Below are 17,092 nucleotides of genomic sequence, written 5' to 3' on the forward strand. Positions count from 1 at the left end.
TCATATGTTTTTTATTTTTGTCCTCCATCATGAGAAAAATGCTACAAGAACATGTTATAAACACCAAAAACCCAATTTTCATTGGAGTGACTCTTTTAAAAGTATTTACTGACTACTTTGAGTAACTGTTTTCACCATCAGATGTTAAGCCTGTTCTTGGACCATCTGTCATCCTCACTGTCACACAAAACTCGTATCAGCACTGATAGCTTCAGCAGCACAGCATGCGAGATGATCTGACCTCCTTGCAGTTTTCCCATTTTTACGTCTAATCCCAAAGGACTCTTTCGTTTCAGGAATTTTGTAATTTAAATGACTGACACAAAGAATCATTTTCTTCACCTCTGTGGCCTAAAGTACTCCCCCTATTTTATGTAGGGGAAACCCAACAGTCATTTCACAGCTCATCAGTGAAAAAGCCTTGTTCAGTTTGCCAGGAATCTCTACAAGCAATACAGATTTACTCTCTTTCCTGCTTTTCTGGAGCTACAAGTGTCATGAGCGTTCCTGCAGTCACTGCAGGACAGTGATGCCGTGTTGAGCTCTTCTCCCCTGATGGCCACACTCCGTGAACACAACTGAGCCCAGCGTTCTATAACAAACAAGTGCACGCCTTTGACATATGCTTTCAATTAATTGGCCTCCCAACACATGTAAGAAACATTAAACATAATCACTGTGGTCCTGAAAGTTTGGTCTCTCAATTGCATTGTGTTTCTGTGATATGAACCAGATTTTCCTCTTAAAAAATAGCATTCTCTAATTATGGTCTTACCTTCCCCAGTCCTACTGAATGAAGCTGTCAGAACAACTGCAATCATTTTTTTTCTTACTTTTGGGGAGTTTTATTGTTATCCTTACATTGGTGGGCTCACCTTGACAATCTTTATTGTTTGGAGATCCAGCATGATTTTCTCAGGAGTTTTTTATACTTGGAGTCAGGCAACAAAAGGGAAGCTGGTGGATACAAGTGGGAGTTATAAATATCTATTTATTCATCTAAGATATTTAGCTTTTTGTCACTCTCATGTTTTTGTGATCTCCATCAACGCTGCAAAGTGATCACAATGACTCAAAATATTTGAAAATGTCCCAAAAATAAAGTTTTGCTATAAAAAAATGAAGTTTTCTGTGTTAACTCCATGATAGAATGCTATGACCCTCACGTCTTTTGCCTTTTCTTTCGTCTCCAAGGTGTATACATACCACCCGGGGCTGGACTTGGACCAGGAGGTACCGGACCAGGAACTGGATTTTTCCCAGGTAACAGAGTCCACTGAGCCACTGAAGGCACATCATTAAAGAAACAATTGAAAGTCCTTGTCTTTACCATAGCAACCAAATAAAACTAGCGTACTTAAATCAAAGAATTGAAGATGGGTCACAAAAAGTTGTGATCATATGGTTTCCTAAAAATCACTCAAACCAAATTTTTGCACTCAGTTTACATCAACATGAACACAAATATTTTCAAATTCTATTAAATATTATAATGCTGAATGTAAGGCATTAAAAGTGGAGTAGATGTATTCTTGGGATATTTCCAGTTTATTAAAAAAATATTGTAATACACTAATCAGTAAAAGTTTATTACTTTAAAACTAAAAACAAACCTTAAAAGCTACATTAAAATATATACTTCAAAGTGTACTTTCATAAACTTAGAATAAACTTAAGAAACTTAAGAATACTTTAAAACATATACTTGAAGTAAAGGTATTTTTGTTAAGGGTAGACACACCAAATTATATATATTTTTAACATTAAATGTAAGCTAAGAATCACAGAGGGTCTTAAATTCTTCATGATATGAAACAAAATGACCACAATATAAGTAAAAAGTGACCCTGCAGACTGAAACCGCTGAGCTCACGCTGTCCATCACATAGCAGAAAAGGAATAATCTGTCACTGTCATTTAACCAGGGTCTGCTGGAGGAGGTTACAAACCAGCTAAAGCTCCAGGTGAGTGAATAATTATTGACATTCATGATTTTTCCTCTAATGTTATTTTTTTAAATCATTTCTGGTTTTGTTATGAATCGGTTAACTTTTGCTGACAATTTGAATATGAAACACACACAAAAATCAGGTTTCTACATATGCGATGCTAATTTGACATTAGATGGTGAACTGTAAAAAAAAAAAAAAAAAAATGTTTTTCAGCATAAAGTTTTCCTCTCACAGTGGTTTGTCACTCATGACAACAGTGTGGATTCCTCGTATTTTATTTTCCGAGCGCTCATTTGTTCTGGTGGGCATAACGCACAGCTGCAGGTATTCCGGCTGGCATTTGTCACTTCACACTTCCACAGCAGACGCTCTCAGCCCTGCAGCTCAGAACACTTTAGCAGCCGGGCACCGTGCCGGATCCTGGCATGGATGTAGTCCTCATTTGCTGAACAAGTTTGACCCTGTGCTCCATTTTAAAGCTCAGAGTGTTCACGTCATGGCAGCAGGAAGAATGGTGGGAAGACTTTAGAACAATGACAGGTTTATTATTTAGCACTTTGTGCTTTTATTTAAGACTTTTTGTCATTTATGCAATCAAATTAATACTAGTATAGCACTACAAATGGTTTATAAATGATAAGCTCAAATTAATGCTTTGTTTGTTTTTGTTGTGTAGATCATCCATATAGTTCAGTAGGCTTGATCTATGTTGATATCAAGGATGTCTCTGTTTGACATTAACAGTTGGAGGTTATGGACCTGGAGGTCAAGGTTTAGGCGGTGGTGGTTTGGTGCCAAGAGGTGTTGGGCCAGGAGGACTTGGTATTGGAGGACTGCCAACAGGTATGAATCCAGAAAACAAATAACTATAATTAAATTTTCTTTGACTCATACTACTCTCTTTAAAGACTCCCTCTGAATTTTTAACATATTCTTGTAACATTTTTTCTCATGATGGAAGACATAGATAAAATAATTAAAGATTAAATCTAAGTTTAGTGAGTATTTTGACTAGGCTAATGTTAGCTTGGACTTGTAAGATGCTATAAGCTAGCGGAAGAGAGTGTAAACAAAGGACTGATGGGAAATTACGAAGCTAGCTTTTGCCCACAACTCAGAGGCAACTTTTTAATGAGCTACTTCTGCTCTGTAGAAAATATGACTTAAAAATTATTTACTTTTATTTTTTTTAGCTAAAAACGACATAATTATAATTTAATAATTTAAAAACTATTAGGAAAAATTTTACAATAGAATAAATAAAGTAAGACTTTAAAGAAACCTGTTAGCATTGATGCTTAGGATTCACTTCTCAGTTTTCACATTCTAACACTGGCTTCCTTGATGAAAGTCAAACATTTAAACTTTTATGGAAGGAACATATCTGTAACAACTCTTCGAAAGCCTCACTCACTGTCTTTACTCAATCCTCCAGGGCAAGGTGGAAAAGCCCCTAAGCCGGGTAAGTCGAACATATCTTTCTTTCTGATGGATGGATGGATGAATGGATAGAAGAGAGAATAGGAATATATTTTCCATCAAACTCGTTTTGACAGGTGCCCCGCCCCCTACCCCACCCCTCTAGATGACGTAACAATCTTATAAAAATGTTACATTTTGTTCAAAGTTATTACGTCATCTTGAGGGGGATGGGGTTGAGGACGGGGCACCTATCTAAACGAGTTTAATGCATGTTGTAAGGTCAAAGGCCACATGTCAAGATGAGTTTGATGGAAAGTTTATTCCTATTCTCTCGAATGGATGGATGGATGGATGGACGGACGAACGCACCTTCCAAAAATTAGAAATCAAACATTTTTCTTTATAAAAACAGGAAAAAATAACTGTCACTCCAAAGTTTTGATTAAAAAAAGGCTCATAGGAGTTCTACAACATACAAAGCTCCTCTGGTGCTGGAAAAACTCAAGGAAGGAAACGTGGTGTTTTGTTAACGGGTGGGTTAAGAGGGCCAACATATAGACTCCTCGGTGTTCCCACACAATCAGGAGGCAGAGCACTGACCTTTTGAGAGGTTGTCACCAAGTTTCTTTCCTATGACAGACGTGTTTTTCTGCTATACACCGGCCTCGCATGTGTGTGGGCCCCGACTGCCCATCCGAGATGCCACCACTCCTTCACCTCTACTGTGTTAGGCTGTTAATGAGTGATGATTGCCAAACAGCGATCCAACAATGGTGCCGAAGCACTGATTAATGTTATTGCAATGTTACACCCTTACAATATATGGAAACTTCCCAGTGAAATCCACTGTGGACATTCTCCCCGATACTGTACGGTAAATATTTTCTTTTGCTGCATTCTAGTGTGCCCCATTGATGCTCTAGAAGCATGCGGCTATAGTGAAATTTCCTTAAGCACAGCTGATAGCATCTTAACCTGCCTCTCTGTGTTTATAAAGATAAGGAGCCAAGCAATCCATTTGGTCCTGATAACACGGAGCAGGTTCCCTTCCACTGCCACACCCTCCAACAAAACTTACCAGAGGATCCTTTTCAACATGTCCAGGACTGTGTGGAAGTTTGCTTTGGCAGGAAAAACCTGAACATTCCTTGAGAAAATCCAGTCACTTCCCTCCTTCCTTCGGTGGGTGCTTGTGACTTAGTAAAATCTAAACAAATGACATAAAAGCTTGGATATGTTTCTTTCTTTTTAATAAATACTTCTCAGCCCTAGTTCCATTTTTATGAAAAAAATACACGTTCAAACTATACATGTTTAAATTATACACAAGGCTTCGGTCCCAAAGCAGTTGTAAGGCTTTCAGTAAACCTTGAGAGTAAGTTTCCATCTGTGGCATTTTTTCCATTCTGTCAGATGAAAATTACATGAAGTATTTCCTATTTGGATGAGATGACTTTGTATACTTTATAAGCATGACATCCTCGAGAAATAACAGAGTAGCAGGTTGAATCCATCCCATCAGTGTTTGGCTCGTGCTGCAAAGAGCTCGTAAGATGAAATATAGGAGCACATGGAAAGCCGCTGCCCTCTCGTCTATCTGAAGCTTTTCTTCCGTGTACACGCAAATGCAAACAGTGATTCTTCGTTCACGCAAACGTTGTGAGTCATTGTTTTGTCTTGCAGTAACATTGCATTCCTCACGTGCACCTTGCCTGTGCAGTAATGGGGAACAGAACTGATCACTGCAGTGAAGTGAAGTGAAGCGCAGGCCTCCGTGTTGCAGTAATCATGACGTCTCTCATCGTACGGTTTTGACAACGCACTGAAAGGTGAAAAAAAGGAAGTTGGTTCTTACCAACAGCTGTTGAACAGCAATTCGTTTCCTGTTCTGCCTCAAGCGAAGGTGGACTCGACAGCCATTGCCAAAACCTGCCTGTTACATTCTGCCCTCTGGTCACTGTCAGGCCTGTTTCATGTCTCCGTGACACATGGGTTCTGGATGTGCTGTTGGGGTGTTTTTTATTCCCTGTTCCATATGAGCAGGAACGTACTTAGATGGGAGATGCTAAGAATTTGTTTACTCTATCCGTGCCAAACTCTTCTACGAAGGGAAAAAAACAGATAAGTTATCTTTCATTTTTTTTAGACTTTTAAAATCTGAAAACAGCTTTTAAAACTGAAAATTGAATATTAGCTGTCAGAGACTGACACTTTGTTTCTCATTGATAGCCATCATTAAGGTCCTTTAATATTATTAAAACAGGATTCCTCTTTGCTATGTTGTACAGTTTGGGATAAAAAGGGGAAATTTTGAGTGTTTTTTTTTCTTTTCACATATTTTGTCATTCCGAGTGTACAGTTTTTTAAGTTTGCCACCAAATGGAAAGTAATCGGATAGTTAGCAGCACTACCAAAGGGAGTGAGCATCAGTGATAACATTAAATTTTAAAAAAAACAGTGATAAAATGACAAAGAACTCCTTGATTTTTATCTTTTAAAGGTTTTCTTATAGTAGGAGTGTAACAATTAATCGATTAATGAGCAGTTTATCCAATCAGATCAATCTGGCAGAATCAAATCTAAATAGTTTCAAAATTAGATAAATCAATAATCAGTTTTGGAAAATACCATTTGTATTGAAATACAGTAGGTTTATTTTACTACAATGTAAAGAGGACCAAATGTCAGCACAGTGGACAACACACACGAGACATGGCAAAAAAAAGATCAATCCATCATTACAGTTACATTTTGAAATGCATCAATATCAACTGTGACTCAAATCATCAACCAAAAAATGATATTACGAATCAAATCATTGTTAAAATGAATCATTACACCCCTATTAGAAATACTATTTAGGAAGAAAAGGTTCATAAAGGCGATCAATGCAAAACGTTATTAAGACACAAAGAACTTAACAAAAATGAATTTTTAAAATGTCACAGATTAGATCATGAAATGATCATGTTTGTGGTTGAGCTGGTTTGACATGCTCTCATATCTCCCGCCCTACATAATCAAATCCCACAGCGATGTAGAGATGGAAATGATCACGACAATGAGATATTTGGCAAAATACAACAGTAATGGTTTGTTTGATTGAACTTCAACAAAATATCCTGTAATGATGATAAATGACGAAGCCTAAAGTCAAAAACAAATTCTTCCATCCATGTTTTTGGATACTCGTTTAGTTCTGTTCGGGGTCAAGGTGTTGCTGAAGACTACCAGTCACTGTCAGGTAAAGACAACCTTAGAGTTCACCAGTCCATCATGGGCCAACAAATAATAGACTGACATTGATTTGATTCAAATTGTTTTGATTTGATTTGATTTAGTTTTATTTTATTTGATTTGGTTGTGTTTTATTTGATTTAGATTGATTTGATTTGATTTGATTCGAATCGATTTGATTGATTAGATTCCATTCAATTCTGTTCGGTTCAATTCAATTCAAGTTGGTTTTGTTTGATTTGTTTTGTTTTAGTTTGATTTGATTTGATTTGGTTCAATTATATTCCAATCAATTCTGTTCGATTTAATTTAATTTAATGTAATTTCGTTTTGTTTGATTTGATTTGATTCCATTTGATTTGGTTTGATTTGATTTGATTCAACATCAAAAATAGTTAGAAAAAGAATGACGAAATATAACTTTAGCTAGTATTGATACATTTGTCTGTTAAAAAGTTAACAATTGTAAATATTCACTGTGTTTTAGAATCTCAAACGAATCATGTTCATCAGTTGGAAAAAAAAAACAATTCCTGGTATTATTTTTTTTAACTATTGTCTCTGAGAGCTCTTATAAATCCTTGTTCCAGCTCAGTCTTGATGCATCAATCGTAGCAACAGAAACAACCTCTCCTCCTTTATTTCCACCACCTCTGAGAAGTTTTCTAACTTACTCTCAAGCTTAAAACCACAACAGGACATCTTTTGGAGTGACAGAAGCTCTCTGAGCAGTTTTCATTTCATGAATATCGCTGCAGGTGAATAGAAAGGGGTTCTTTTTCTGCCGGTTACCAACCAGCCAAAAAGGAAAGAAGGACATGTATTGTGTGACTGTTCTTCTTAACATTCAATGAACCAAAACCCCCTGGCTCCACAATGACCTAAAAACTTAATTAAAGTTAGATTTATTGCTGAGCGTTTCATGAGCTTTTGTATTACGCTGCATTTGCTGTGGATAAGTGAACAACAGAGTGTAGGGATGAATTTGAAAACTCCTCACGTTTGTTCATTTTTAAAGTAGAACAGAAAACAAATATTTTTTTTCTTAGACTAAACAAAATGTGGACGGTACAGTGGTGTAGGTGAAGATTGGACCACTAATTTTCCGACTACCCCCTTAAGAATCTAAGTTTGGTGTTTTTAATTCAACAATTTTAAACGCATTTCTAAATGGCACACCTAATTTTTTGGGTCCATCTTCAGAACTTTCAAGCTAACATGATCAATATTGTATGGAGAACCGACTGAAGAGAGAAAGGTGAAAAAATGATGGACACAGCTGGAGGAGACAGTGAGAAGCAGTGAGGAGCAGAGGAGCTAACCATGTTTGTGAGCATGCCAGATGTCAAAAGCACACACCGCCCTCCGCTCGTCTGCTCACACAACCATTAGCACACAGCCTCACATGCTTAGATGGCCTGCTGAAAGAAAGGAACAGATAGATTAAAGGGAAGATGAGAAAGAGGAGTTTGGTGGAGGTTTAGTCTTCTGGAGCACATGTGCTTTTCATTACTGCATGCAGACCTGTCCTCTGAGCTGCCAGAGACTGGAAGCATCTGTACAGGAATGTACACGAGCCCAAGCATATGTAAATATGTCTTCATCTCCATATGTATGATATTTCAAGCCTTACCGAGTAGAGAATGTTTATACAAATTGTGACTTGCTTAAAGTTCCCTTCCGACTACATTTATCTATTGTAAAATCGTTTCTAATGCTTAATTTTTTTTAGTTATGATTATGAGTTTTTTTGGCCCAAATCAAAAATACTGCAGTTTTTTTTTTTTTTTTTTTTTTAAACATATTTTCGGCAAAGCTGCAGGAACTCATTAGAAATTTGATTCGGGTTTGTGAACAGAACTGTTGGTGCATAAGTAAGCTGTAAAAAATCCTTTTGTTTACACTTTCCTCTGCTAGCTTATAGCACCTCGCGAACAAGCTAACATTAGCAAAAAAAGAAAGAAAAAAAAAGCTATCTAGCCATACAGTTTGGAGTTAGATGGCAGATCAGATGATGAAGTTGAAGATGTTAAGGGATCTATTTGTCTGCAAATGGATGCATCAGAATTGTAGCAAAGAAGCCAATTTCATTTATAATGTCATAAATTAGCTTTTTTCAAATATCCAGTTTTCATCTGCTCTTAAAACATCATATATTGAATAAAGAAACACTCAGAAACACAGTTATAATTGATACATATCCTCCATTAATTTAGAAAAATGCTACAAGAGCATGTTAAAGACACAATTTTTATTGGAGTGGGTCTTTAAAGCCTCGTTTCCACTGAGAAATCTGGTATGGTTCGATTTTTGATCTTTTCCATTTAACCCATTTAACAGTTCCGACCCTCTTGGGGGCCCCCCCATCTGTTTTATTGAAAAGTGGAACGCTGCATTTGAGTTGGAGCCGCTGTAGCCACCCGTTGATTGGCACAAAGGGATGACAACATTAGAAAGCACCAATATAGCCCTAAGGGGATTTCCTGCAGTCTTATTCAAGTCATGTCACGTCATGCCATCTTCACCAAATCAGTTCCTAAGGGGGACTGTCGGGGCCACCCTTCAATCTTCCTATTCCTGTGGAGGGTCACCAGGACTGCCCCTCATCATGTGCCTCTTCCTAAGGAGGGTCACTGGGGCCAAGCTTCATGTTCCATGTCTTGTTCTTGTGGAGGGTCTCCCGGACCACACTTCATGTACCCTGCCTCCGAAGATAGCCACCGTTCATCCCCCTTGGCCATGCTGCATGTATCTTTGGAGGGCCGCCGAGGCTGCTCCCCTTCATGTTCCCCTTACCTGGGGAGAGTCGTCGGGACTGCTTCCCTAAATGTCCGTCCCTGCGGAGGGGTTTTCCAAGTCACTGGTGACATCTGTTAAGCTGCAGGAACCCAAACTTTTTTTTCTTCCCTGTGTCTCTTCCTACCTAGTGATTTGTTTTTGGGCATCTGGGATCTGCCCTTTTAGGAGATGAACTGTGAGGCTTGTGGACTTTAGCTTGGTTTTTGTCAGTTATGTTATAGTTCTTGGTCATGTTCTGTTTTGAATTGTCCCTCTGTCACACCAGTTTCAGGCTTGTGTCGTCCACCAACAATTCATGAAATTACGGCGGTATAATAGCTGCCTGCAGAAGTCTTTCAAACGATGTTAAAATCCTGTTATACACGATGTACCAGACGTAAAGCAAGATAAAGCTGAGCTGCTGGAAAACCTCCATAATGACGCAATGACAAGCTAGCAGTCGACACCATGCATAGACCGTGAAACAAACCACTCAGTGGAAGCGAGGCTTAACTGAGTGGAAACGCTCACCAGAATTAACTGATATGTCCTGTACTACTCCTTACCGGACCGCTCAGTGGAAACGAGGCCTAAGCCACATGGGTTTTGTCTTTTACCTCAATGGGACCAAGTCTTCAGTCAAACTGATGTTTTTTATCCACTTAGTCTCACTAATTTGACCTAATGCTCCTCGAGAAGCTTTTGTAATGATGAACTCAAGACTGTTTCATAAGAGTACCCCTCACACACACACAGCTTGAGAAAAGTTCCTTTCAGTCTTCTACAATTCTTTCTCAGCTATGTCATCTGTTTATGTTTTTACCACCTTTAACACTCTCGCTCATTCATTTCAGGAAATTGGTATCAGGGTAAAGTGAGATAAGGCGGCATCTTGAATCGTATTTATTAGCGTCCAATCAGTTACGCATACTTCGCATTACAGTTCTTCAAGAGCTGCGTTTTCTCCCACTGCCTTAACTTTGCTTTTACAGCTTTTCACCAGCCTGCTCCAAGACATTTTGGCTTTGCTGCCAGCTATTCTTTCTTTCTTTTTTTTTTTTTTTTTTACATTTTTGTTCATGTTCTCTGTTGATGAACTCGCCTGGCATGCAGCTTCTCCCCCCTTGCTCTGTTTCCCAGCAGATCTGGAGCACAGACTGCTCCCCTCGTCCATCTGGCGTCCCGGCCCAAGTGCTGTTTATGTGGTGATAGAAACATTTCTGTTGTTATTTCCCTAAAAGCCTGCAAAGGTAGATCACTAACAGAAGATCGTGGTTTTATTGATCTGTATAAGTGGAAAGAAGTCCTTTCAGATTTAACGGATGCTTGGTAGACTCGTGGTTGTCAAAGAAATATGAGAGCTACTGATATGTATTTTTGGAGATATATTTCTGATTTGGTTGAGCAGCACATGTTCCACATGTGTCGAGCACAGGGGTTATAAAGTTGCGTGCTAACCAACGTTGCATGAGTCTGTCAGAATCAGAGGTAGTAAACAGAAAAAGGTTTTAAGACGAGAACCGTGATGATCTTCTAATATCGTGTCAGTTTTTTTTCTGTTGAAAGATAGGCAAATCAAGATCAGCTACATTCAATTTTGATTTTTTTCTATTGCAAAATAATATCCTTTGATCTTTTAGTTATAAAATTTGCAATTTTTATCCAAAATCAAAAATCCTGTGTTGTTTTTCAAGACAGATTTTCTGCACATAGGCAGTGGCTCATTAGAAATTCATATCAGGTTATTGCAGTGGAAGTTAGCCTCCGCTAATTCCTAGCATTTCTTTTGTTTACACTTTCTCCCACAACTTATAGCACATCACAAGCCCAAGCTAACATTAGCAAAGCAAAAAAAAAAAAAACGGCAAGCAATATTAAGCCAGATAGCATCTCAGACGTGGAAAACAAAGCTGTTAAAGGACATACACAATACAAAATCACAAGCAGTGAAAGACGGAGCCTCAGAGATTGAAGCATTTTACTTCCGGGTTGGAAAAAAACTCACAAGAATAACTCATATTTCATCAATAATTTGTTCTTTAGAGTGCAAAAGGTAATATATGATCATATATATGGGTATAGTTTACTCTGAAAGTTAAGAAAAGCACAGTCTGGGCCCTTTCATGGATCTATTTGTTTTTAAGTGGATACTTCAGAATTGGAGCAGAGAAGGGAGACTTTGGCCTGACCGCGGGAGTCATTGCATCACAAACCCGAACTTTTCAAATATCCGGTTCTCATCTGCTCTTGATCCATCACAATTTAAATAAAAAAATACTTAGAAATATTAAATTTTCAGATTAAATTTAATCTTAAAGTATTTTCCTTTTGTCCTCTATCATGAGAAAAATGCTACAAAAGTATGTCGGAAGCAGAAAAAATACAATTTTCTTTTGAGTGATCTTTAAAAAATCGTTAAACAAAAATCTCTCTCACTATAAAAAAATGTTTCATATAAAAAAATATTTTATTGGTTTCATGATTGTTATCAGATTTAGGGATGGGCAAAATGAGCATGAAGATAAATAGTTTTTAAATCACAAAGAATTTGCCCTTTAGACCTCTCATGTAGTAAGATGATGTGATAGTCTGTCTTGCCAGCTAATATACTCCTGTAATGAAACATTCCCTCAATAGCTTTTCCAGTCTTGCTCTAGTGTTTCTGTTTGGTTTGACGAGTGTCCCATTTATTTATTAGAATACCTTTCAGTGTGACATGATGATCACAGGACGACAAGAGAACCTGTCCGACTCCAAACGCTCAACGTCAGTGTTTCCCTTTGCATGTTTTAAATGGAGCGGCCCTAAAAACTCTTCCTTCTCCCATTAGTCCTGACTCGACATAAAAGTATTCAGTGGAATGACAGTTAGATGCATGTGCAGACCATCTGCAACACTATTGGCCAATTTTACATCCTGTGGCCACAGGCTGCATTTGTTGACTGGTTTTGTCCAGTGCACAACTCAACCTCGTCACTTATGCTCCAAGAAATAATCAGTTTTTCTACATAGAGTGCGTGAACTACAGTTCAATGCCCTCTTGGTAGGGAAGCGGAGTGCAGTCCAGTTCTTCTCGCAGAAACAAGAGAAAGAGAAGTGTCAGCCCAACCTGAGAGTCCATCGCACTGCATGTTCTGCTCTGTGAGGCTCGCAGTATAAACAATGACATCAGTGACTCTGTGGACATGCAGGAACTCGGGGTGTGCAAATGAGTTTGTACTAAACGACAGGAATAATTGCACTTGCACAGATGTGTTGGGAAAGAGGCTGGTGTTTGTGGTGGTGAGAAACACCCAACGACACGGGCTGGCGAGCGCAGGCTGCCACAGATGTCGGTGGGCACGCCGGCTCGGTTTGGCACAGCTGCCGGACTTGTAATCCACATATCATGGACTGGTGACTTTTACAGTTGCAGTTAATTTGAAAGCCCTGTCTAATGATCAGTCAGTGACTCAGGAGTGATGTATGTGTCCTGGTGCCCAAGTGTGTGGGTTGGTGAGACCCTAAAAAGTTTGCCAGATTTTCTTCATTGTGCCACTTTCTAACACGTAATGAAACAAAGTCGTTTTTTTATTCATTGTAGCGTGAAACAAAAGAGCCATTTAAAAGGAGAATTTAACACCAAAGTGACTTATGAGTATCCACATGAACGCAGCACTTTTATTACACTGATTTTGACTTGGACCTTTTCCCAAAAGCAAAATTGTTAAGAAACGTCGGGAACCTTTCCCAGTTTGTCAGCACGAGCTCTAAAATTTTGCTCTTGGGGTCATCTGGCGAAAAGGGCGGCTCAGGACTTGGGACCCCTCATTGATTGTGTCAATGACTCAATGGAAAAGGAAAAGCAAAAACAATAAAAGGCTCGCCGCCAAAGTCAGGCCGGCCGAGCGAGGAAAGAGCCTGTTCTGAATGCTTAATTATTCCAACGTGTGGCTGGAGCGACGTCCAGCAGCTCGATGCCCGAGAACGACAGAGCGTCAAACCCGGCCGTGACAGGGAGCAGCGGAGGTCACAGGAAATGAAGGGCAGGGGTGCTTGAGTGTGTCAACTTGTCTCACGCAAACTACAGTCACTGCTGCACCTCACACCATGCTGCTTTCATCCACTTTATCATGCATCACCTTGTAAAAACGCAGTCCACCATCTACTTAGGAAGTAAAACAGAGTGATAATTTGACACTACTAGAAATCGGTTGTCATGTGAAGGACATAAATATACGTGAAGTGTAAATGTTTTAGGGGAACAAAGGAAAGTTACTGACAGTCAACATTTTAATCTTTAAAGATGTTCCCCCACATTGCATGTAATTGAGGTAAAGTCTGCCACGGCACGCTACCCCGCTTCCTCAACCTTTTTCTTTGTGATTTACACATTCTTCAATTACTTTCCTGTCACCTTGCAATCTAACACCAGTTTCTACGGTAAAAGATGGTATCAAAAAGAATGACAGAAATCTATAAGTTGGCTTGTCTGTGAACACTACCGGGCCAGTTCAGTAAAGGATTAAGAACAGAAACATGTTCCAAAAAATCTCCTGGGCATTCCGAAGTCTGCTTTTCTCTGCGCCTGCCGTCAGTTACAGTGGATCTCTGCCATGGAATTCTTTACTCTCTTAAATTAAACCCTTCACCGGGTCCAGCTGGTTCACAAAGTAGAGAGGAAGGATGACGAGGAGAGAAAAACAGGAGATGGAAAGGATCGAGCGAATGCCTCTTTACTTCTCAGATTTAGTTTCCTTTTGGTCTCTGCTTTTTAACACTTTGCCTTTGGTTCCCATAACCCCTCAGACACCAGCAAGAGAAGAAAGGGTGAGGGAGAGAAAGGGCAGCAAAACAGACAGAAAAGATAGAGCTGACGACATTGTTTTGATTAATGGATCTTGTAGTGCTCTGGTCCTGAAACACAGAATTACCTTGCCTAACCCCAGTGGAGAATGAGGTTGAAACCAGAGAGTTCTCTTCACACTGGCTAACATCCATCTTCTGCACTGGACCCAAGTTCGAGAACATGACTTGTGGCTGAAAAAAAAACAATCTGTCTGATTTCCTGTACTCCTGACTCGGTCTGCAGTGAAACAGTATCATGCATGATACGGTGCAACAAGTGTGGAAGAATACGGCTGCATGTTTCTCTGCACTATAAAACGTCAATATTTGTCAGATTATATTTTTGCAGATCACCACTGATGAGTGACGGCTTCCCAAAAATTGAGGATTCCGTGTAAACAAACAACATAAGTGGAGCATCTTCTGTCTGTGTCATTTTGGGTTGTCGGTTCCACACCAACTCACAAACTGCAGCTGCAGTGGAGTAAAGGCAAAAGCTGAGACGTTTTATCTCTAATTGTGCAATACTTTTGCTCTGATGGTGCTTTGCCAAAGAGGAAAGCAGCAGCAAACACTTTTCCAACCTTGAAGCAATTGAAGAACACACTTATTGAAAAACACCACACAAAACAATTAGAGCACACAAGTTAACGTGGCTGTTCTAATGAGATAATATTGCACATCAATAAAGAACAGCCAAACAAAAAAAAAACACAAAAGACAAAGAGGGCATGCAGAAACTTGTACATTTTTTTTCTACCGCCATGAGCTAGTATCTTGTATTTTGAAAATGGCACAAAAAAAAGTCTTATGATTCTCGCTCTAACATTTTTTTTTCTCCCAGTGGTCTTTTAATTAGGATTATGCAGCTTTTTGCCAGTATCAAGGAGTGGTTCAAGACCAAACATCATATACGCCCCTTACCCCGCCGCAAATTTCAGTGGAAAAATACTTTTGTTTTTGGAAGAAAAAGACTATAACCAGCAACCCTAACAGTTATATATATATATATATATATATATGTATTTGCATTTCAAACTTTGAAGCTTTACCACCTGAGGTGTTTCTGTCAAAATTACATTGCTATTTGACATACCGTAACTCCATCCACAATCAACATGAATTAGCTGATCTGCGAACAAAAGCAATTTTGCGTTGGTAAGCAACACTTTAAAGTGTGCAACACAGTACTAATATAAAGTATTTTTTTATTGATGCAAAGCCGGTCAAGTTTGAAATCTTGTGGAATTTCCGCTTCTGCCTAATGATTTTCAGCCACCATCTTGTCTGCCACCAGGTCCTCTTGGGAGTCAAGAAGCCTGTGTCATTTTTAAGACATTTTTCTGCAGCAAAGGAGTTCATTAGACACTCACCTCTGTGTTGTGTTGGTACAGAAATTAGCCTCAGTTTATTTCCCAGTAGTTCTATGTTTACAATTTCTCCCACTAGCTTATAGCACGTCACAAGTCCAAGCTAGCATTAAGCTAGCAAAAAGAAAAAAAAAAGATTTTGGAGCTATCCACCCATATGGCTTTGAGTCAGATGGCAGCTCAAATGAAGACGTTAACAGATCTATTTGTCTGCATGTGGATGCTTCAGAATTGTATTACAGAACAGAGACTTTTGCCCACTCAAAGCAGTTGTTGCCTCACAAACACGAGCTTTTTTAAACTGCAGGTTTTCATCTGCTCCTCATCCAGCGCAATTTGAATATTCAGAAAAATGGATGTAATCTTTAATTTTTATTTATATATGATGTCCATTATGGGAAAAATCATAAAAAAACATGTTAAAAAGACAATTTTCATTGGAGTGGGTCTCTAAATGTTGATACTAATGACACATTTCAGCTGCAAAGTTTTTTTTTCTCTTCTGTACAATGAGGAGACCACATACTGTATCTTAGGGTTTAATGTTTAATATATGCAACCCCAAAGCTCCAAACTTCACCCCGACAACCAGACTGTGCACTTGTCACCGCATAGCTTGGAAAGTCAACAGTATTTTTCTGCACGGAAACGGGCAGTAAATCACATTTTGTTCATATGTTTTCTAAGAAGTCTTAAGCCGGGAAACTATGATGCATTGCTGCACCGCATCATTTACCTTCCAGTTTGGCCCCCAGTTCTCCCTCTTGTGTAGTATCAGGTTTTTTGTCCCCACCCTCTTTTATGTAGACTCTTAATGTTTAGTAGAGATCCTTTGTCTGGGGTCCAAAGGCAGTTGGATTTTAAGTGGTCTCTCAGGCTTTTCTGAGTTAAAAGTCACCAAAAAAGTCAACAACTTGAAAAAGCTGTGAAGAAAGCTGATGGTTTGATGCTATAGGATCATCACTTTCTAAGTGATAAAGGCTTCCAAGAAGGACAGGTCTGTAGGTGTGAGCTGATATATAAGTCTAAGAAAAACATACTTATTTTAGGTGAGATAGTTTAAAATTGAATATGTGCAAAAACAGTCCATCAAACAAACACACTGTCAATGACGCATGCCAAAGCGACAAAGCTTCTCTAGTCCCCGTGTTTTTACCAGGAAAGCAATTAACTTCTTTTTTTTGTTTGTTTAACTTTTCTAAGTGTTTTAATGATGTCAGAACTACTGAAAAAATAAGGTTACTTTCCGTATTTTCTTGCGTAAACCCTGTCTCTGCTCAATGTCTCCACTCATGGTCGGCAAACACAAGCGCAGCCCTTCACCCGCACAGACAGACCTCTGCGTGTCTGCTCTTCGTCTCCTGATCTCAAATCCAAGAGCTGAGCTCAAAACGTGGCAGGTGCAGGCTGACCCTGCGCACGCCTGCCAGAGCCAGGTCATAAACACATGCAAGCGCGGGTGGACCGCATGATGGATGAATAAGCTAAAGTCTGCACGATCCCGCC

General features: G+C 39.1%; 1 protein-coding gene across 21 annotated transcripts in view; it reads left to right on the forward strand.

Moving 5' to 3' along the window:
- elna (elastin a) overlaps positions 1-17,092 on the forward strand; it is a 62,538-nt gene that overhangs the window by 10,626 nt on the left and 34,820 nt on the right. For all 21 annotated transcript variants that reach the window (XR_004948909.1, XM_036214848.1, XM_036214849.1 and 18 more), the window contains exons 2-5: positions 1,195-1,263; positions 1,926-1,964; positions 2,697-2,795; positions 3,388-3,414. Coding sequence is in view for 20 of the 21 variants with exons in the window: in XM_036214848.1 (XP_036070741.1) it covers positions 1,195-1,263; positions 1,926-1,964; positions 2,697-2,795; positions 3,388-3,414 (234 nt within the window). In the remaining variant the exon portion in view is untranslated. The remainder of the gene's footprint in view (positions 1-1,194; positions 1,264-1,925; positions 1,965-2,696; positions 2,796-3,387; positions 3,415-17,092) is intronic.

The sequence above is a fragment of the Oryzias melastigma genome, linkage group LG13 (assembly GCF_002922805.2).
Source record: "Oryzias melastigma strain HK-1 linkage group LG13, ASM292280v2, whole genome shotgun sequence".
NCBI classification, from domain to species: domain Eukaryota; kingdom Metazoa; phylum Chordata; class Actinopteri; order Beloniformes; family Adrianichthyidae; genus Oryzias; species Oryzias melastigma.